General features: G+C 49.3%; 2 protein-coding genes across 2 annotated transcripts; one reads left to right on the top strand and one right to left on the bottom strand.

Annotated features, from left to right (window-relative positions):
* The first annotated feature begins 534 nt into the window (after positions 1-534).
* LOC117441749 (serine/threonine-protein kinase MRCK beta-like) lies at positions 535-12,855 on the top strand. The gene is made up of 9 exons (XM_034077763.2): positions 535-875; positions 1,563-1,917; positions 9,352-9,449; positions 9,597-9,681; positions 9,775-9,892; positions 9,993-10,110; positions 11,592-11,700; positions 11,794-11,840; positions 12,162-12,855. Exons 1-9 carry the CDS (start codon positions 621-623, stop codon positions 12,270-12,272), a joined length of 1,296 nt encoding a protein of 431 aa, XP_033933654.1. The 5' UTR covers positions 535-620; the 3' UTR covers positions 12,273-12,855.
* An 8,059-nt stretch (positions 12,856-20,914) lies between these two features.
* LOC117441750 (probable G-protein coupled receptor 132) lies at positions 20,915-21,983 on the bottom strand (the record flags this gene model as incomplete). Its single annotated transcript, XM_034077764.1, has 1 exon — positions 20,915-21,983. A coding segment is annotated over one exon (1,069 nt), but the record flags the coding sequence as incomplete, so codon positions are not given.
* Between the last annotated feature and the right edge of the window lie 216 nt (positions 21,984-22,199).

Genomic DNA, 22,199 nt, shown 5'->3' with positions numbered 1-22,199 from the left:
GGACACACCCAGGGAAATGTTCTACGTGTTCATGGGAACAAAGGTTTGCAAGTTATGTTGTTTAAATATTGCCGGTCAGCAGTTGCAGAGGACGGCCAGCAGGTGGCAGTGTTGCTACACAAACAGTGCATGTGCAATGAGAGGGTGAGATGAGGGAGGTCACCTGAGGAAGTGAGAGTCTGTGTACCGGAAGAGTAGCTAGTGGAACTGAACGTGACTTCCTGCTGTTCAGCATGTTATCCTGCTGCACCTGTGATGAGAGGAGATGAGATGAGATGAGAGGAGATGAGATGAGATGAGAGGAGAGGAGATGAGATGAGAGGAGAGGAGAGGAGAGGAGATGAGATGAGATGAGAGGAGATGAGAGGAGAGGAGAGGAGATGAGAGGAGATGAGAGGAGATGAGAGGAGATGAGATGAGATGAGAGGAGATGAGAGGAGAGGAGATGAGAGGAGAGGAGAGGAGATGAGAGGAGATGAGATGAGATGAGAGGAGATGAGAGGAGAGGAGATGAGATGAGAGGAGATGAGAGGAGATGAGATGAGATGAGATGAGATGAGAGGAGAGGAGATGAGAGGAGAGGAGATGAGATGAGAGGAGATGAGATGTGATGAGATGTGATGTGCCCCCCCTCAGTGATCGTCCGGGCCACAGACAGCAAGAGGGTCCATCAGATAGACCTGATCCCTCAGGAGCAGATCCTGGTTCTGCTGTGCGGGCGGAGCCGCCACGTCCACCTTCACCACTGGGGGGCGCTGGAGGGGGCCGAGGCCTTTGACATCAAGATGCCAGAGACCAAAGGCTGCCAGGCCCTCACCACGGGGGTTCTGAGGCCCGGGGGCCCCGCCTGCCTGCTGGCCGCCGTCAAACGCCAGGTGAGGAACTCATTGGTGTGGGGGGGGGTGGCAGTACACGTGTTTTGCTTCTCTTCTTGTCCCATATTCCACATCTCAGAAACTCCATTCAAACATTTATCTCGAACGCTATTACTCCTGATGGTATCGTGAGGATTTCATCGATATCGATACCAATACTGCTTATCGATACCGGTATTTTTCGATACTCTTATCGATACTTTTCAATAATTTGGTGCTCAAAATTATAGACATGACAAGATGTGAAGATTAAACAACAGTCATTTTATTGCGTGGTCTCGATGCCCGCGTGGTCTCGATGCCCGCGTGGTCTCGATGCCCGCGTGGTCTCGATGCCCGCGTGTTCTCGATGCCCGCGTGGTCTCGGTGCCCGCGTGGTCTCGATGCCCGCGTGGTCTCGGTGCCCGCGTGTTCTCGATGCCCGCGTGGTCTCGATGCCCGCGTGGTCTCGATGCCTGCGTAGTCTCGGTGCCCGCGTGGTCTCGATGCCCGCGTGGTCTCGGTGCCCGCGTGTTCTCGATGCCCGCGTGGTCTCGGTGCCCGCGTGTTCTCGATGCCCGCGTGGTCTCGGTGCCCGCGTGGTCTCGGTGCCCGCGTGTTCTCGATGCCCGCGTGTTCTCGGTGCCCACTTGTTGTCGATGCCCGCGTGGTCTTGATGCCCTTAACTGTCCCCCCCCCCCCCCCCAGGTCCTATGCTACGAGATCTCGCGGGCGAAGCCCCCCCAGAGGCGGCTGTGGGAGGTGCAGGCCCCGGGGGTGGTGCAGTGGCTGGGCATGCTGAGGGACCGGCTCTGTGTGGGGTACCCGGGGGGCTTTGCTCTGCTGGCCCTGCAGGGGGAGTCGTCCCCCGTCAGCCTGGTGAATCCGGCCGACCCCTCCCTGAACTTCCTGTCGGTTCAGCCTCCTGATGCTCTGCACGCCGCTCAGGTCGGAGTCTCAGAGCTGCTTCTGTGCTTCAACCTCGTGGCCGTCTACGTGGACGGGCAGGGCCGCCGGTCCAGGGACCACGAGATGATGTGGCCCTCCACACCGCTGGCCTGCAGTGAGTTACACTACCACCTGTCTGTCTGTCTGTCTGTCTGTCACCTGTCTGTGGGCTTTAACTCCTCCCACCTGTCGGTCTACAGTGTCTAACTCCTCCCACATGTCTGTCTGCAGGCTCTAACTCCTCCCACTTGTCTGTCAGAAGGCTCTAGACTTGTTTGAGACGAGTTGCGGCTCGCCTCGAAAGTAGACGAGAATAGCCGATCGCAGCCGGGGGAGGTCTCAAAAAGCTCGCTTGGAGTCGGCTTCTTCTTCTTCTTCTTCTTCTTCTTCTTCTTCTTCTTCTTCTTCTTCTTCTTCTTCTTCTTCTTCTTCTCGGTTTTTTGGAAGATTGCAAACCACTTGAAGGTGCATACCGCCACCTCCGGAGTCGGCTTGACTCGGTTTGCATTTATAAAGAATGCACAGATGTGTTTAATCGTTAATGTCAGATATGTATAGGGTTGGGAACTGAAACTCGGTTCCAGATGAGAACCGATAAGAAAATGCCGGGTACCGGGTACCCATACAAAATACACAATTTCGGTTCTGCTTAACGGTTCCTAAACGCGGTAGACCCTGTATTCCACCGGGTCCCTCTGCGCCGCGGGTCCGTACAGCCAGGGTAAGGGAGGGCTGGCCATCTGTGTGTTCTGGAGAATCACAGAACAGCCGTTGACGGCCGGCTCGGTACGCTGACGGCCGGCACCGCCCTTCATTTTTTAAAACTGCGCTGACAGACGACAGAGGTCCACAGTTGCCCCGCAGCGAGGCTCCCCGCCCTCCTGTAGACAGTTCACGAGCTCAGTCACTTCATAACACCAAAGATGGGTCGCGGTAAACGCTCTGAAGTGAGGCTCCACTACACTAACGGCCTGTCCACACAGCGGCGTGCGTTGACGCTTGGCGGTGGGCGTGTCTGAAGCTTGGGGATTTTTTGCGAGCAACAACCAATCACAAGAATCTCCCCCGACACACAAAGCACAGCAATGTTAAAACGAAGTAAACTGGATATAAAGTCCCAAACAGGCGAAACCTTCCAGTTCCACCCCCTCCCTCCATGCCCCCTCCCTCCATGCCCCCTCCCTCCATGCCCCCTCCCTCCATGCCTCGCTCCTCCGGTCTGCATCCCGGTAGAGGAACAGAGACTGATCATTCAGCACCGGGTGATTCACGACCGCTATGAGGAGGAAATGACCTGCTAGTCTCTCCCAGCATGCACGCGGTTTGATTGGCTAGCGCTTGTACTGGCAGATTTGCATAAACGGGATTTCATTGGCTGACGCCTCCGTCGAGGCTTCAAAAGTTGAACATTGCTCAACTTTTGAAGCCAGCAACGCTCCACGTCGCTTCCCACAATGCAGTTCGGCTAAAAGTGACGTCACCCCATTCAAAGTGAATGGGCGGAAGCTTCAACGCACGCCGCTGTGTGGACGGCGGTAAGAAAGAAAAAGACAAGGCACGGTGTAATGCCTGTTAATAGCTCGCCACAGGCACAGCTCAGCTCAAATAAAGCACAGCTATTGTGCAATACATTTGTATTGCATGTATATTTTTTATTTGTAAAAATGTCAGTTAAAGCTTAAAAGAATAAAGATATTTTTGTTATCTAAACGTTTGACCTCTTTCTTTTACAATTTTGGAATCGAAACGGGGAATCGATAAGAACCGGAATCGATAAGCAGAACTGGAATCGATAAATTTCAAACGATACCCATCCCTAGATATGTACTGAGTGAATACATTTGTTCCTGCTCAAGATTCGATTCAACTTTATTGATATTGCACAGATTACAGGAGACAACGAAATGCAGTTTAGCTTCTGACCAGGAGCAACGAGCAGTGAAGAGAAAAGTAATGTACACAATTAATACACTAGATACACACAGCAGCCTGTGAGCCGTATGAACAGTGTGTATTAATACACTAGATACACACAGCAGCCTGAGAGCAGTATGAACAGTGTGTATTAATACACTAGATACACACAGCAGCCTGAGAGCAGTATGAACAGTGTGTATTAATACACTAGATACACACAGCAGCCTGAGAGCAGTATGAACAGTGTGTATTAATACACTAGATACACACAGCAGCCTGAGAGCAGTATGAACAGTGTGTATTAATACACTAGATACACACAGCAGCCTGTGAGCAGTATGAACAGTGTGTATTAATACACTAGATACACACAGCAGCCTGAGAGCAGTATGAACAGTGTGTATTAATACACTAGATACACACAGCAGCCTGTGAGCCGTATGAACAGTGTGTATTAATACACTAGATACACACAGCAGCCTGAGAGCAGTATGAACAGTGTGTATTAATACACTAGATACACACAGCAGCCTGAGAGCAGTATGAACAGTGTGTATTAATACACTAGATACACACAGCAGCCTGAGAGCAGTATGAACAGTGTGTATTAATACACTAGATACACACAGCAGCCTGAGAGCAGTATGAACAGTGTGTATTAATACACTAGATACACACAGCAGCTGGTGAGCAGTATGAACAGTGTGTATTAATACACTAGATACACACAGCAGCCTGAGAGCAGTATGAACAGTGTGTATTCATACACTAGATACACACAGCAGCCTGAGAGCAGTATGAACAGTGTGTATTAATACACTAGATACACACAGCGGCCTGAGAGCAGTATGAACAGTGTGTATTAATACACTAGATACACACAGCGGCCTGAGAGCAGTATGAACAGCGTGTATTAATACACTAGATACACACAGCAGCCTGAGAGCAGTATGAACAGCGTGTATTAATACACTAGATACACACAGCAGCCTGAGAGTAGTATGAACAGTGTGTATTAATACACTAGATACACACAGCAGCCTGAGAGCAGTATGAACAGTGTGTATTAATACACTAGATACACACCGCAGCCTGAGAGCAGTATGAACAGTGTGTATTAATACACTAGATACACACAGCAGCCTGAGAGCAGTATGAACAGTGTGTATTAATACACTAGATACACACAGCAGCCTGAGAGCAGTATGAACAGTGTGTATTAATACACTAGATACACACAGCAGCCTGAGAGCAGTATGAACAGTGTGTATTAATACACTAGATACACACAGCAGCCTGAGAGCAGTATGAACAGTGTGTATTAATACACTAGATGCACACAGCAGCCTGAGAGCAGTATGAACAGCGTGTATTAATACACTAGATACACACAGCAGCCTGAGAGCAGTATGAACAGCGTGTATTAATACACTAGATACACACAGCAGCCTGATAGCAGTATGAACAGTGTGTATTAATACACTAGATACACACAGCAGCCTGAGAGCAGTATGAACAGTGTGTATTAATACACTAGATACACACAGCAGCCTGAGAGCAGTATGAACAGTGTGTATTAATACACTAGATACACACAGCAGCCTGTGAGCAGTATGAACAGTGTGTATTAATACACTAGATACACACAGCAGCCTGTGAGCAGTATGAACAGTGTGTATTAATACACTAGATACACACAGCAGCCTGAGAGCAGAATGAACAGTGTGTATTAATACACTAGATACACACAGCAGCCTGAGAGCAGTATGCACAGTGTGTATTAATACACTAGATACACATAGCAGCCTGAGAGCAGTATGAACAGTGTGTATTAATACACTAGATACACACAGCAGCCTGAGAGCAGTATGAACAGTGTGTATTAATACACTAGATACACACAGCAGCCTGAGAGCAGTATGAACAGTGTGTATTAATACACTAGATACACACAGCAGCCTGAGAGCAGTATGAACAGTGTGTATTAATACACTAGATACACACAGCAGCCTGAGAGCAGTATGAACAGTGTGTATTAATACACTAGATACACACAGCAGCCTGAGAGCAGTATGAACAGTGTGTATTAATACACTAGATACACACAGCAGCCTGAGAGCAGTATGAACAGTGTGTATTAATACACTAGATACACACAGCAGCCTGAGAGCAGTATGAACAGTCTGTATTAATACACTAGATACACACAGCAGCCTGAGAGCAGTATGAACAGTCTGTATTAATACACTAGATACACACAGCAGCCTGAGAGCGCAGTATGAACAGTGTGTATTAATACACTAGATACACACAGCAGCCTGAGAGCAGTATGAACAGTGTGTATTAATACACTAGATACACACAGCAGCCTGAGAGCAGTATGAACAGCGTGTATTAATACACTAGATACACACAGCAGCCTGAGAGCAGTATGAACAGCGTGTATTAATACACTAGATACACACAGCAGCCTGATAGCAGTATGAACAGTGTGTATTAATACACTAGATACACACAGCAGCCTGAGAGCAGTATGAACAGTGTGTATTAATACACTAGATACACACAGCAGCCTGAGAGCAATATGAACAGTGTGTATTAATACACTAGATACACACAGCAGCCTGTGAGCAGTATGAACAGTGTGTATTAATACACTAGATACACACAGCAGCCTGAGAGCAGTATGAACAGTGTGTATTAATACACTAGATACACACAGCAGCCTGTGAGCAGTATGAACAGTGTGTATTAATACACTAGATACACACAGCAGCCTGAGAGCAGAATGAACAGTGTGTATTAATACACTAGATACACACAGCAGCCTGAGAGCAGAATGAACAGTGTGTATTAATACACTAGATACACACAGCAGCCTGAGAGCAGTATGAACAGTGTGTATTAATACACTAGATACACACAGCAGCCTGAGAGCAGAATGAACAGTGTGTATTAATACACTAGATACACAGCAGCCTGTGAGCAGTATGAAAAGTGTGTATTAATACACTAGATACACACAGCAGCCTGAGAGCAGTATGAACAGTGTGTATGAATACACTAGATACACACAGCAGCCTGAGAGCAGTATGAACAGTGTGTATTAATACACTAGATACACACAGCAGCCTGAGAGCAGTATGAACAGTGTGTATGAATACACTAGATACACACAGCAGCCTGAGAGCAGTATGAACAGTGTGTATGAATACACTAGATACACACAGCAGCCTGAGAGCAGTATGAACAGTGTGTATGAATACACTAGATATATAAAGTATGAAACGGTAAGCAGTATAGTATAAAATATATAGATATTAATTTCATGATGATAAACATTGTGGATCAATGATGAAAATGGGAATGGATGTGGCGACTCGTAAAACTGACACAAACAACAACAAACTTTAGCCGAGCCAATGGGAGAGCTTCATCAGCAGCACGGGGTAAAACCCACCAATGAGCGCTCAGCTCGAGATACCAGCGAGTCGTTTCCCATCAACCATTTCGCTTCCGCAGCCCGTGGAGAGGAACTGCGCCGCCTCGCTCTGAAGGCTGCCGGCGTCTTTGTCCCGCGAGATTTCAACGTCTCATGTCGGCGAGCCTCCAGAGCAAGTCGGACAAAATGACTACCCATCATGCAACGCACGAGCAAGACGGCGATCGCAACTGCGCAGGTCTGCGTCGGTCTCGCTCGTCTCAAACAAGCCTTCTAACTGCACCCACCAGTCTGTCTGAAGGCTCTAACTCCTCCCACCTGACTCTAACTCCTCCCGCCTGTCTGTCTGCAAGCTTTAACTCCTCCCACCTGACTCTAACTCCTCCCGCCTGTCTCTAACTCCTCCCGCCTGTCTGTCAGAAGGCTCTAACTCCTCCCACCTGTCTGTCTGCAGGCTCTAACTCCTCCCACCTGACTCTAACTCCTCCCACCTGTCTGTCTGCAGGCTTTAACTCCTCCCACCTGACTCTAACTCCTCCCGCCTGTCTGTCTGCAGGCTCTAACTCCTCCCACCTGACTCTAACTCCTCCCACCTGTCTGTCTGCAGGCTTTAACTCCTCCCACCTGACTCTAACTCCTCCCGCCTGTCTGTCTGCAAGCTCTAACTCCTCCCACCTGTCTGTCTGCAGGCTCTAACTCCTCCCGCCTGTCTGTCTGCAGGCTCTAACTCCTCCCACCTGTCTCTAACTCCTCCCGCCTGTCTGTCTGCAGGCGCTAACTCCTCCCACCTGACTCTAACTCCTCCCGTCTGTCTGTCTGCAGGCTCTAACTCCTCCCACCTGTCTCTAACTCCTCCCGCCTGTCTGTCTGCAGGGGTAACTCCTCCCACCTGACTCTAACTCCTCCCACCAGTCTGTCTGCAGGCTCTAACTCCTCCCACCAGTCTGTCTGCAAGCGTTAACTCCTCCCACCTGACTCTAACTCCTCCCACCTGACTCTAACTCCTCCCGTCTGTCTGCAGGCTCTAACTCCTCCCACCTGTCTCTAACTCCTCCCACCAGTCTGTCTGCAGGCTCTAACTCCTCCCGCCTGTCTGTCTGCAGGCTCTAACTCCTCCCACCTGTCTCTAACTCCTCCCACCAGTCTGTCTGCAGGCTCTAACTCCTCCCGCCTGTCTGTCTGCAGGCTCTAACTCCTCCCACCTGACTCTAACTCCTCCCACCAGTCTGTCTGCAGGCTTTAACTCCTCCCACCTGACTCTAACTCCTCCCACCAGTCTGTCTGCAGGCTCTAACTCCTCCCACCTGTCTCTAACTCCTCCCACCTGTCTCTCACTCCTGTCTGTCAGAAGGCTCTAACTCCTCCCACCTGTCTCTAACTCCTCCCGCCTGTCTGTCAGAAGGCTCTAACTCCTCCCACCTGTCTCTAACTCCTCCCGCCTGTCTGTCTGCAGGCGCTAACTCCTCCCACCTGACTCTAACTCCTCCCGTCTGTCTGTCTGCAGGCTCTAACTCCTCCCACCTGTCTCTAACTCCTCCCGCCTGTCTGTCTGCAGGGGTAACTCCTCCCACCTGACTCTAACTCCTCCCACCAGTCTGTCTGCAGGCTCTAACTCCTCCCACCAGTCTGTCTGCAAGCGTTAACTCCTCCCACCTGACTCTAACTCCTCCCACCTGACTCTAACTCCTCCCGTCTGTCTGTCTGCAGGCTCTAACTCCTCCCACCTGTCTCTAACTCCTCCCGCCTGTCTGTCTGCAGGCTCTAACTCCTCCCACCTGACTCTAACTCCTCCCACCAGTCTGTCTGCAGGCTTTAACTCCTCCCACCTGACTCTAACTCCTCCCACCAGTCTGTCTGCAGGCTTTAACTCCTCCCGCCTGTCTGTCTGCAGGCTCTAACTCCTCCCACCTGACTCTAACTCCTCCCGCCTGTCTGTCTGCAGGCTCTAACTCCTCCCACCTGACTCTAACTCCTCCCACCAGTCTGTCTGCAGGCTTTAACTCCTCCCACCTGACTCTAACTCCTCCCACCAGTCTGTCTGCAGGCTCTAACTCCTCCCACCTGTCTCTAACTCCTCCCATCTGTCTCTCACTCCTGTCTGTCAGAAGGCTCTAACTCCTCCCACCTGTCTCTAACTCCTCCCGCCTGTCTGTCAGAAGGCTCTAACTCCTCCCACCTGTCTGTCCGCAGGCTCTAACTCCTCCCACCTGACGGTCTACAGCGAGTATGGGCTGGACGTCTTCGACCTTCAGACCTCAGAGTGGATCCAGACCATCTCCCTGTGCAAGGTAACCAATCACAGCTCAGCACACATTCACTGTGTAGAACCAGCCAATCACAGCTCAGCACACAGTCACCCTGTAGAACCAGCCAATCACAGCTCAGCACACAGTCACCCTGTAGAACCAGCCAATCACAGCTCAGTGTTTCCTCAGATCAGACCTCTGAATGTTGAGGGGACGTTAAACCTGCTGAGCTCTGAACCCCCTCGACTCATCTACTTCAGCAACACCTCGTCAGGTAACACACACACACACACACACACACACACACACACACACACACACACACACACACACTGTGATAACTAACTCTCTCCTGTCTGTCTCTCAGAGGGCGTCCTCACCCTCCCCCCCCCCTGTGATCACAGCAGGAAGTTGATGATGAGGACTCGCAGTAAGAGGAAGTTCCTGTTCAAGGTTCCTGAGGAGGAGCGCCAGCAACAGAGGAGGTATATATATATATATATATATACACTGTACTATATATATATACACTGTACTACATTATATATATATATATACATGTACTATATATTATACTCTTTATAGGGAGATGCTGAGGGATCCTGGTCTTCGCTCTAAGATGATCTCCGGGCCCACCAACTTCAACCATGTGGCTCATATGGGACCAGGAGACGGTCTGCAGGTCCTCATGGACCTCCCTCTGGTAACTCCCCCTATCATTAACTCGTAAAGGACATTCCCAGAGCAAAGGACCACATCTTCTGAAAGGCTAAATTAATCATCTCTGTTCTCAAAGCGATGATGAACCTGGGAGCGGGTGCAGAAGAGTCAGACTCAATATAGATGTTTCTATTTGAAAGTAAATTCAGATTGAACACGGTAAAAACTGTAAATGATTGTGTCCGTCCAAAAAACAAAAACATGACTTATATTGAAAACCACCCTTGGATGACGGGAGACTAACAGCTTTAGGAATCCAAAGCACAACAGATAATAAGTGCCCTGTATCAAGATCGATGCAGAGCAAGTGACCTTTGACCTTTTTAGAGGTTTAGGAAAAACCCACTTCTGGGTCATCTGGGTGGGTTTTCCATATCTCTGGCCCCCTCGTTCCATTTTGATGATTGACGTCTCGTTTGAACCGTTAGAGCCGATGGCATCGAGGGGAAGTTCCTAAAATCCATCTAAACGTTACCCGTTGGTGAACGAGTGCTGCGCAGCCAGAATGCCCCGGAACAGGAAGCGGTGATACACTCTGGCGGCTATCATTAGCAGCTAATATGAAATCTCCGTTTTTGAGATAAAAATGGAATGATGGATTATCAATCATTAACCTGTGGATTAACCTTCAGCAGCGTTTCTATCGTTCTAATGCCATTCACACGACTTTTGATCAGAATTACCCCGAAGGGGAGAATATCTACTGCTCCGTAAAGGTACGTGTCGTGATGTCTGCTCCCCTGTCGGAGTTCTGACCGCTCAGTGATGAGACCATACCTGTATGATCTGTGGAGTCTCAGCTTTAATCGGATGTCTTGTGTCTGCAGTTACGATAAGTAATAAGGGTATTTCTACCTTGAGTTCTGTGCCTTCTGGGGCGTGGCCAGCAGAAGCTCCAACGGGGCGTGGCCAGCAGAAGCTCCAAAGGGGCGTGGCCAGCATAAGCTCCAACGGGGCGTGGCCAGCAGAAGCTCCAAAGGGGCGTGGCCAGCATAAGCTCCAAAGGGGCGTGGCCAGCAGAAGCTCCAAAGGGGCGTGGTCAGCAGAAGCTCCAAAGGGGCGTGGCCAGCAGAAGCTCCAACGGGGCGTGGCCAGCAGAAGCTCCAAAGGGGCGTGGCCAGCATAAGCTCCAAAGGGGCGTGGTCAGCAGAAGCTCCAACGGGGCGTGGTCAGCAGAAGCTCCAAAGGGGCGTGGCCAGCAGAAGCTTCAAAGGGGCGTGGCCAGCAGAAGCTCCAACGGGGCGTGGTCAGCAGAAGCTCCAAAGGGGCGTGGCCAGCAGAAGCTCGGTTTACATTTAAAGGGCCAGAGTCATCTCTTTAGTAACAGCTGGAAGAGAGGGGGGCTTCAAGGACCTGTTTGGAGCAGGACACTTCAGAGACATGTCCTTATATATCTGTATATATCTGAGACCCATAATATCTGCCTACAAATAGTGTGTGTGTGTGTGTGTGTGTGTGTTGCAGAGTGCGATGCATTCCTCGCAGGACGACTTAGTTAAAGATAAGCCCCGCCCCCTTTCCAGTATTTCCCGGCAACAGAGGAGCAGGACACACATCACACGCACAGCCTCAGGTACACACACACACACACACACACACACACACACACACACACACACTGTGCAATCTGTGATGTCATCTGTTATCTTTGTTTTTATTGGTTCAGATTTTGGGGGCGGAGCTTCTCCTCGCAGTGACCAGGAGGACGGAGAGGTAACAGGAAGTTTACATAACCCCTACAAAATAAAAGCATCGCCATTAAAGCATCATGAACTAACTTCTCTCTTTCTCTCTCTTTCCCTTTCCCTCTCTCTCTCCCTCCTCTCTCTCTCTCTCTCTCTCTCTCCTCTCTCTCTCTCTCTCTCTCTTTTTTTCCCTCCTCTCTCTCTCCCTCCTCTCTCTCTTTCCCTTTCCATCTCTCTCCCTCCTCTCTCTCTCTTTTTTCCCTTTCTCTCTCTCTTTCCCTCTCTCTCTCCCTCCTCTCTTTCCCTTTCCCTCCTCTCTCTCCCTCTCTCCCTCCCTCCCCCCCTACAGCCTGACTCCTCCCCCCCCTCTCACAGCTCTAATCCCAGTTCCCCCCCCAGCCCAAACTCCTCCCCGTACCGCAGCCGGCTGACTCTGGACAGCCTGGACATGGAGCCCTGAGGCCCGCCCCCTGCTACAAGAACCAATCAGACTGCAGACTGGGTTTTACACAGTGATTTTATTGTGGCGGGGTGTGTCTGCGCTTCCTGCTGCTTTTATTAATGTTGGATTGTACCTGCTGGGAAGCCCCGCCCCCTGGTTTTAAACCCCCCTCCCCAGCTGCTGTGTTTTACCTTTGACCTGATTGGCTATCTGGGACCAATCACCTCTTCTTCTTTATTAAACGACCTCCTGTTGAGGGGAGGCCCACTCTGATGAAAAAACACTGTATGAAATAATTATAAAGTTTTGTTAAAGTTGCACATCATCATCATCATCGTCGTTGTTGTTGTTGTTGTTATAGGAGAAAATACTCTTTGATTTTGTGTGATGATCTTTCCTACTGCTCCCCCCGGTCAGGTGGGGGGGGGCACCTGAACACTACTGCTCTGTTTACCCAGGATCTCTGTCACTTTGAACCGTGTACTCAATAAAGGATCTGCACAGGAAGTGATGTCACTTTGAACCGTGTACTCAATAAAGGATCTGCACAGGAAGTGATGTCACTTTGAACCGTGTACTCAATAAAGGATCTGCACAGGAAGTGATGTCACTTTGTCGTTTTGTAGTTTTACAGGAAAAAGGATGAAGAACTTGCAGGTCTCCCTGGAAAAAGAGGTCATTGATCTCACCTGGATGAATAAAGGTTTGGAATTGAAACATTATCACATTTTTTAAAACTCTTTATTTTTCACTACAAAGGTAGAACAACAACAAACACGCAGAAAACAGGACCCGAGTTGAGTCTGTCTTCCCCAGCGGGGTTCACAGATCTGTGTTCTGAGACAGCAGGTCAGTCTGTCCGGGCGATGGCCTTTACCCGTTAGTATCACGGTGTTAAAGAGGTCCTCCTTTCCAATGACCCTGCGGTCTGCCGAACAGACGGTGCGGTACCACGGCTGAACTGGACCAGGCAATGTTCAATAACACTACTAACTCTTCTGATGACGCCTGCTCTCTGGCGCCACCCAGCGAGGCTTCTGAGCCAGTGCAGCTCCACATTTCTGTTCTCACCTGTACTGTACACAGAAGGTGGTGAGTCAGCTTAGAAACAGAATGCCAAACCATCTGTGCGAATGAATCAAATGTATCAGTAATTCCACGTACTAGTATATCTAACGCTTAAACTAGCTTTATTAGATGTTGGGTCTTTAGCAAGTAAAGGTTTTTAATCACTGATTTTATCACCAAGCACAATCTGGGTTTTATGTTTTTAACGGAAACTTGGATTGAACAAAATAACAGCACAGCTGTTCTTATCGAATCAACCCTTTTCAAAACATCTATTAGGAAGCTGCAGCTGATTCAGAACGCTGATGCTCGAGTCCTCACCGACACTAAGAAAGAGGATCAGTCCAGTTCTGAAGTCTTTACACTGGTTCCTCACCGACACTAAGAAAGAGGATCAGTCCAGTTCTGAGGTCTTTACACTGGTTCCTCACTGACACTAAGAAAGAGGATCAGTCCAGTTCTGAGGTCTTTACACTGGTTCCTCACCGACACTAAGAAAGAGGATCAGTCCAGTTCTGAGGTCTTTACACTGGTTCCTCACCGACACTAAGAAAGAGGATCAGTCCAGTTCTGAGGTCTTTACACTGGTTCCTCAATGACACTAAGAAAGAGGATCAGTCCAGTTCTGAGGTCTTTACACTGGTTCCTCACCGACACTAAGAAAGAGGATCAGTCCAGTTCTGAGGTCTTTACACTGGTTCCTCACTGACACTAAGAAAGAGGATCAGTCCAGTTCTGAGGTCTTTACACTGGTTCCTCACCGACACTAAGAAAGAGGATCAGTCCAGTTCTGAGGTCTTTACACTGGTTCCTCACTGACACTAAGAAAGTGGATCAGTCCAGTTCTGAGGTCTGTACACTGGTTCCTCTCTGACACTAAGAAAGAGGATCAGTCCAGTTCTGAGGTCTTTACACTGGTTCCTCACTGACACTAAGAAAGAGGATCAGTCCAGTTCTGAGGTCTTTACACTGGTTCCTCACTGACACTAAGAAAGAGGATCAGTCCAGTTCTGAAGTCTTTACACTGGTTCCTCACCGACACTAAGAAAGAGGATCAGTCCAGTTCTGAGGTCTTTACACTGGTTCCTCACTGACACTAAGAAAGAGGATCAGTCCAGTTCTGAGGTCTTTACACTGGTTCCTCACCTGACACTAAGAAAGAGGATCAGTCCAGTTCTGAGGTCTTTACACTGGTTCCTCACTGACACTAAGAAAGAGGATCAGTCCAGTTCTGAGGTCTTTACACTGGTTCCTCACTGACACTAAGAAAGAGGATCAGTCCAGTTCTGAGGTCTTTACACTGGTTCCTCACTGACACTAAGAAAGTGGATCAGTCCAGTTCTGAGGTCTTTACACTGGTTCCTCACTGACACTAAGAAAGAGGATCAGTCCAGTTCTGAGGTCTTTACACTGGTTCCTCACTGACACTAAGAAAGAGGATCAGTCCAGTTCTGAGGTCTTTACACTGGTTCCTCTCTGACACTAAGAAAGAGGATCAGTCCAGTTCTGAGGTCTTTACACTGGTTCCTCACTGACACTAAGAAAGAGGATCAGTCCAGTTCTGAGGTCTTTACACTGGTTCCTCACTGACACTAAGAAAGAGGATCAGTCCAGTTCTGAGGTCTTTACACTGGTTCCTCACTGACACTAAGAAAGAGGATCAGTCCAGTTCTGAGGTCTTTACACTGGTTCCTCTCTGACACTAAGAAAGAGGATCAGTCCAGTTCTGAAGTCTTTACACTGGTTCCTCACTGACACTAAGAAAGAGGATCAGTCCAGTTCTGAGGTCTTTACACTGGTTCCTCTCTGACACTAAGAAAGTGGATCAGTCCAGTTCTGAGGTCTTTACACTGGTTCCTCACCGACACTAAGAAAGAGGATCAGTCCAGTTCTGAAGTCTTTACACTGGTTCCTCACTGACACTAAGAAAGAGGATCAGTCCAGTTCTGAGGTCTTTACACTGGTTCCTCACTGACACTAAGAAAGAGGATCAGTCCAGTTCTGAGGTCTTTACACTGGTTCCTCACCGACACTAAGAAAGAGGATCAGTCCAGTTCTGAGGTCTTTACACTGGTTCCTCACTGACACTAAGAAAGTGGATCAGTCCAGTTCTGAGGTCTTTACACTGGTTCCTCACCGACACTAAGAAAGAGGATCAGTCCAGTTCTGAAGTCTTTACACTGGTTCCTCACTAACACTAAGAAAGTGGATCAGTCCAGTTCTGAAGTCTTTACACTGGTTCCTCACTAACACTAAGAAAGTGGATCAGTCCAGTTCTGAGGTCTTTACACTGGTTCCTCACTGACACTAAGAAAGAGGATCAGTCCAGTTCTGAGGTCTTTACACTGGTTCCTCACTGACACTAAGAAAGAGGATCAGTCCAGTTCTGAAGTCTTTACACTGGTTCCTCACTGACACTAAGAAAGAGGATCAGTCCAGTTCTGAAGTCTTTACACTGGTTCCTCACTGACACTAAGAAAGAGGATCAGTCCAGTTCTGAAGTCTTTACACTGGTTCCTCACTGACACTAAGAAAGAGGATCAGTCCAGTTCTGAGGTCTTTACACTGGTTCCTCTCTGACACTAAGAAAGTGGATCAGTCCAGTTCTGAGGTCTTTACACTGGTTCCTCACCGACACTAAGAAAGAGGATCAGTCCAGTTCTGAAGGTCTTTACACTGGTTCCTCACTGACACTAAGAAAGAGGATCAGTCCAGTTCTGAGGTCTTTACACTGGTTCCTCACTGACACTAAGAAAGTGGATCAGTCCAGTTCTGAGGTCTTTACACTGGTTCCTCACTGACACTAAGAAAGAGGATCAGTCCAGTTCTGAGGTCTTTACACTGGTTCCTCACTGACACTAAGAAAGTGGATCAGTCCAGTTCTGAGGTCTTTACACTGGTTCCTCACCTGACACTAAGAAAGAGGATCAGTCCAGTTCTGAAGTCTTTACACTGGTTCCTCACTGACACTAAGAAAGAGGATCAGTCCAGTTCTGAAGTCTTTACACTGGTTCCTCACTGACACTAAGAAAGTGGATCAGTCCAGTTCTGAGGTCTTTACACTGGTTCCTCACTGACACTAAGAAAGAGGATCAGTCCAGTTCTGAGGTCTTTACACTGTTTCCTCACTGACACTAAGAAAGTGGATCAGTCCAGTTCTGAGGTCTTTACACTGGTTCCTCACCGACACTAAGAAAGAGGATCAGTCCAGTTCTGAGGTCTTTACACTGGTTCCTCACTGACACTAAGAAAGTGGATCAGTCCAGTTCTGAGGTCTTTACACTGGTTCCTCTCTGACACTAAGAAAGTGGATCAGTCCAGTTCTGAAGTCTTTACACTGGTTCCTCACTGACACTAAGAAAGAGGATCAGTCCAGTTCTGAAGTCTTTACACTGGTTCCTCACTAACACTAAGAAAGTGGATCAGTCCAGTTCTGAGGTCTTTACACTGGTTCCTCACTGACACTAAGAAAGTGGATCAGTCCAGTTCTGAGGTCTTTACACTGGTTCCTCACTGACACTAAGAAAGAGGATCAGTCCAGTTCTGAGGTCTTTACACTGGTTCCTCGCTAACACTAAGAAAGAGGATCAGTCCAGTTCTGAAGTCTTTACACTGGTTCCTCTCTGACACTAAGAAAGAGGATCAGTCCAGTTCTGAAGTCTTTACACTGGTTCCTCACTGACACTAAGAAAGAGGATCAGTCCAGTTCTGAAGTCTTTACACTGGTTCCTCACTGACACTAAGAAAGAGGATCAGTCCAGTTCTGAGGTCTTTACACTGGTTCCTCACTGACACTAAGAAAGAGGATCAGTCCAGTTCTGAAGTCTTTACACTGGTTCCTCACTGACACTAAGAAAGTGGATCAGTCCAGTTCTGAAGTCTTTACACTGGTTCCTCACTGACACTAAGAAAGAGGATCAGTCCAGTTCTGAGGTCTTTACACTGGTTCCTCTCTGACACTAAGAAAGAGGATCAGTCCAGTTCTGAAGTCTTTACACTGGTTCCTCACTGACACTAAGAAAGTGGATCAGTCCAGTTCTGAAGTCTTTACACTGGTTCCTCACTGACACTAAGAAAGAGGATCAGTCCAGTTCTGAGGTCTTTACACTGGTTCCTCACCGACACTAAGAAAGAGGATCAGTCCAGTTCTGAAGTCTTTACACTGGTTCCTCTCTGACACTAAGAAAGAGGATCAGTCCAGTTCTGAGGTCTTTACACTGGTTCCTCACCGACACTAAGAAAGAGGATCAGTCCAGTTCTGAGGTCTTTACACTGGTTCCTCACCGACACTAAGAAAGTGGATCAGTCCAGTTCTGAAGTCTTTACACTGGTTCCTCACTGACACTAAGAAAGAGGATCAGTCCAGTTCTGAGGTCTTTACACTGGTTCCTCACTGACACTAAGAAAGAGGATCAGTTCTGAGGTCTTTACACTGGTTCCTCACTAACACTAAGAAAGAGGATCAGTCCAGTTCTGAAGTCTTTACACTGGTTCCTCACTGACACTAAGAAAGAGGATCAGTCCAGTTCTGAGGTCTTTACACTGGTTCCTCACTGACACTAAGAAAGTGGATCAGTCCAGTTCTGAAGTCTTTACACTGGTTCCTCACTAACACTAAGAAAGTGGATCAGTCCAGTTCTGAAGTCTTTACACTGGTTCCTCACTAACACTAAGAAAGAGGATCAGTCCAGTTCTGAAGTCTTTACACTGGTTCCTCACTGACACTAAGAAAGAGGATCAGTCCAGTTCTGAGGTCTTTACACTGGTTCCTCTCTGACACTAAGAAAGTGGATCAGTCCAGTTCTGAGGTCTTTACACTGGTTCCTCACTGACACTAAGAAAGAGGATCAGTCCAGTTCTGAAGTCTTTACACTGGTTCCTCACTGACACTAAGAAAGAGGATCAGTCCAGTTCTGAAGTCTTTATACTGGTTCCTCACTGACACTAAGAAAGAGGATCAGTCCAATTCTGAGGTCTTTACACTGGTTCCTCACTGACACTAAGAAAGAGGATCAGTCCAGTTCTGAAGTCTTTACACTGGTTCCTCACTGACACTAAGAAAGAGGATCAGTCCAGTTCTGAAGTCTTTACACTGGTTCCTCACTGACACTAAGAAAGAGGATCAGTCCAGTTCTGAAGTCTTTACACTGGTTCCTCACTGACACTAAGAAAGTGGATCAGTCCAGTTCTGAGGTCTTTACACTGGTTCCTCTCTGACACTAAGAAAGTGGATCAGTCCAGTTCTGAGGTCTTTACACTGGTTCCTCTCTGACACTAAGAAAGTGGATCAGTCCAGTTCTGAGGTCTTTACACTGGTTCCTCACTGACACTAAGAAAGTGGATCAGTCCAGTTCTGAAGTCTTTACACTGGTTCCTCACTGACACTAAGAAAGTGGATCAGTCCAGTTCTGAGGTCTTTACACTGGTTCCTCACTGACACTAAGAAAGTGGATCAGTCCAGTTCTGAGGTCTTTACACTGGTTCCTCACTGACACTAAGAAGTCCAGTCTGGATGGTATAGCAGAGAGGATGCAGTAGTCCAGTCTGGATGGTGTAGCAGATAGGATGCAGTAGTCCAGTCTGGATGGTGTAGCAGAGAGGATGCAGTAGTCCAGTCTGGATGGTGTAGCAGATAGGATGCAGTAGTCCAGTCTGGATGGTGTATCAGAGAGGATGCAGTAGTCCAGTCTGGATGGTGTATCAGAGAGGATGCAGTAGTCTAGTCTGGATGGTGTATCAGAGAGGATGCAGTAGTCCAGTCTGGATGGTGTAGCAGAGAGGATGCAGTAGTCCAGTCTGGATGGTGTAGCAGAGAGGATGCAGTAGTCCAGTCTGGATGGTGTATCAGAGAGGATGCAGTAGTCCAGTCTGGATGGTGTAGCAGAGAGGATGCAGTAGTCCAGTCTGGATGGTGTATCAGAGAGGATGCAGTAGTCCAGTCTGGATGGTGTATCAGAGAGGATGCAGTAGTCTAGTCTGGATGGTGTATCAGAGAGGATGCAGTAGTCCAGTCTGGATGGTGTAGCAGAGAGGATGCAGTAGTCCAGTCTGGATGGTGTAGCAGAGAGGATGCAGTAGTCCAGTCTGGATGGTGTATCAGAGAGGATGCAGTAGTCCAGTCTGGATGGTGTAGCAGAGAGGATGCAGTAGTCCAGTCTGGATGGTGTATCAGAGAGGATGCAGTAGTCCAGTCTGGATGGTGTATCAGAGAGGATGCAGTAGTCCAGTCTGGATGGTGTAGCAGAGAGGATGCAGGAGTCCAGTCTGGATGGTGTAGCAGAGAGGATGCAGTAGTCCAGTCTGGATGGTGTAGCAGAGAGGATGCAGTAGTCCAGTCTGGATGGTGTAGCAGAGAGGATGCAGTAGTCCAGTCTGGATGGTGTAGCAGAGAGGATGCAGTAGTCCAGTCTGGATGGTGTAGCAGAGAGGATGCAGTAGTCCAGTCTGGATGGTGTATCAGAGAGGATGCAGTAGTCTAGTCTGGATGGTGTAGCAGAGAGGATGCAGTAGTCCAGTCTGGATGGTGTAGCAGAGAGGATGCAGTAGTCCAGTCTGGATGGTGTAGCAGAGAGGATGAAGGAGTCCAGTCTGGATGGTGTAGCAGAGAGGATGCAGTAGTCCAGTCTGGATGGTGTAGCAGAGAGGATGCAGTAGTCCAGTCTGGATGGTGTATCAGAGAGGATGCAGTAGTCCAGTCTGGATGGTGTAGCAGAGAGGATGCAGTAGTCCAGTCTGGATGGTGTAGCAGAGAGGATGCAGTAGTCCAGTCTGGATGGTGTAGCAGAGAGGATGCAGTAGTCCAGTCTGGATGGTGTAGCAGAGAGGATGCAGTAGTCCAGTCTGGATGGTGTAGCAGAGAGGATGCAGTAGTCCAGTCTGGATGGTGTATCAGAGAGGATGCAGTAGTCTAGTCTGGATGGTGTAGCAGAGAGGATGCAGTAGTCCAGTCTGGATGGTGTAGCAGAGAGGATGCAGTAGTCCAGTCTGGATGGTGTAGCAGAGAGGATGCAGGAGTCCAGTCTGGATGGTGTAGCAGAGAGGATGCAGTAGTCCAGTCTGGATGGTGTAGCAGAGAGGATGCAGTAGTCCAGTCTGGATGGTGTAGCAGAGAGGATGCAGTAGTCCAGTCTGGATGGTGTAGCAGAGAGGATGAAGGAGTCCAGTCTGGATGGTGTAGCAGAGAGGATGCAGTAGTCCAGTCTGGATGGTGTAGCAGAGAGGATGCAGTAGTCCAGTCTGGATGGTGTAGCAGAGAGGATGCGGATCACTAACCCTAACCCAATGGTGAGGGAGATGTCGTTATTGTTTTTAGTGTGGGATTCGGGGCCGATTATGACCATGTCCGATTTAAGCGTTCCTTTTGGAATGACATTTTCACCCTTTTGATCTGAGTATTCTTTACCTCCTAGTCTGAGGAGGAGCCTGATCCAGATTCAGCTCAATGTCCATCTAGCCTGATATCCTTCGGAGGAAACGATGTATCTCATTTGTGCTGCGTAGAAATATGTTCTAAGGTCTGGTGATGCTCGGCCCTCAGTTTCCATGTGTGAGCCTGAACCTTGGCCGATGTCCAGCACAAATACACCGGGAAATCAGCGAGATGGCGTCTGCCGACTGAGGGTCTCGACCCTCTCCATCGCGGTGTTCGGCTCCAATGAGTCCTGCAGCTGCATCTGGATCTGGATCTGGTTCTGGTTCTGGTCCCTGTTGGGCCGGCGCCGGCCGCAGACCTGCATTAAGCAGCACTGCAGGTCTCTGCGGATGCTGGTGCTGGAGAGGACGTAGAGGAGGGGGTTAGCGGCACTGTTGACGGTGGAGAGACCGAGCGCCACGATGTACGACGTGTAGAGTCTCCGCTCCATCAGGCAGGCCTGCAGGGGGGGGGTGGCCCTCAGGGGGGGGGCAGCCCTCAGCAGCAGGATCACATGGTACGGCCCGAAGCAGACCAGGAACAGAAGCACCACGGCCGCCGCCAGCCGGCCGACACGCTGCTTCTGCTGCCGCCGCAGCCCGGTGCTATGCCGCACGCTAGACAGCACGCCGCGGTTAGCTCCCAGCAGCACCAGCAGCGGCAGCAGGAAGCCCAGCAGGAAGCGGACGTAGCTGAAACCCGTCACCGCGCCGCTCGGCTCGAAGCAGCGGCGCTCGCCCTCGGCGGCATCGCCCTCCCTCATGGTGAACACCGGGAGGTGAGCGGCTCCCACCAGCAGCACCACGGCGAGCACCAGCAGGGCGGCGAGGCGCTGCCGGCGCAGGCCGATGGACTCCAGGCTGAAAACCACTGCTACGTAGCGGTCGCACGACACGCAGCACAGCAGCGAGATGCTGATATACATGTTGGTGAAGAACACGTAGCCCGTTAGCTTGCAGGCTAATGAGCTCCAGGGCCAGCAGTGGCCCGCGCTCACGTAGACGGCCCACAGCGGCAGCGTGGACAGGTAGGTGAGGTCGCACAGCGAGAGGCTCAGCAGGTACACGGCCAGCACGTTGTTCCTGCGCACCTGCAGCCATGTGAGGCCGACGGTCAGTAGGTTAGCCGGCAGTCCCACCATGAGCACGGCGGTGTACAGCAGCAGCAGCGGCAGGCGCGCCTCGCCATACGGAAGCTCGCAGGACGAGGAGCTGTTCTTCAGAGCGACACTCAGTGGGGGGGCATCACGTCTGCATGGAAACAGGGACGGCCAATCAGAATCAATCAGGAGAAACCAAACTGGTCATCTCCCTGACGTCCAATCAACGTCCACGGTTCTGACCGACTCAAATCTCATCATTCGGACTTATTAACTAAAGCCTGAACGCTGTTAGCCCTTTAACTAAAGTCTGAACGCTGTTAGCCCTTTAACTAAAGTCTGAACGCTGTTAGCCCTTTAACTAAAG

Source organism: Pseudochaenichthys georgianus, unplaced genomic scaffold, assembly GCF_902827115.2.
Source record: "Pseudochaenichthys georgianus unplaced genomic scaffold, fPseGeo1.2 scaffold_1958_arrow_ctg1, whole genome shotgun sequence".
Lineage (NCBI taxonomy): Eukaryota > Metazoa > Chordata > Actinopteri > Perciformes > Channichthyidae > Pseudochaenichthys > Pseudochaenichthys georgianus.
The sequence above is the reverse complement of the archived record's forward strand: the minus strand, read 5'-3'. Positions and strand labels throughout refer to the sequence as shown.

Coding starts and splice junctions, on each gene's coding strand:
- LOC117441749 (XM_034077763.2), top strand. CDS start 621: ATGTGCCCCCCCTCAGTGATCGTCCGGGCCACAGACAGCAAGAGGGTC. Junction 1,918..9,351: donor CTCCACACCGCTGGCCTGCA/GTGAGTTACACT, acceptor GTCTGTCCGCAG/GCTCTAACTCCTCCCACCTG. Junction 9,682..9,774: donor CTTCAGCAACACCTCGTCAG/GTAACACACACA, acceptor TCTGTCTCTCAG/AGGGCGTCCTCACCCTCCCC.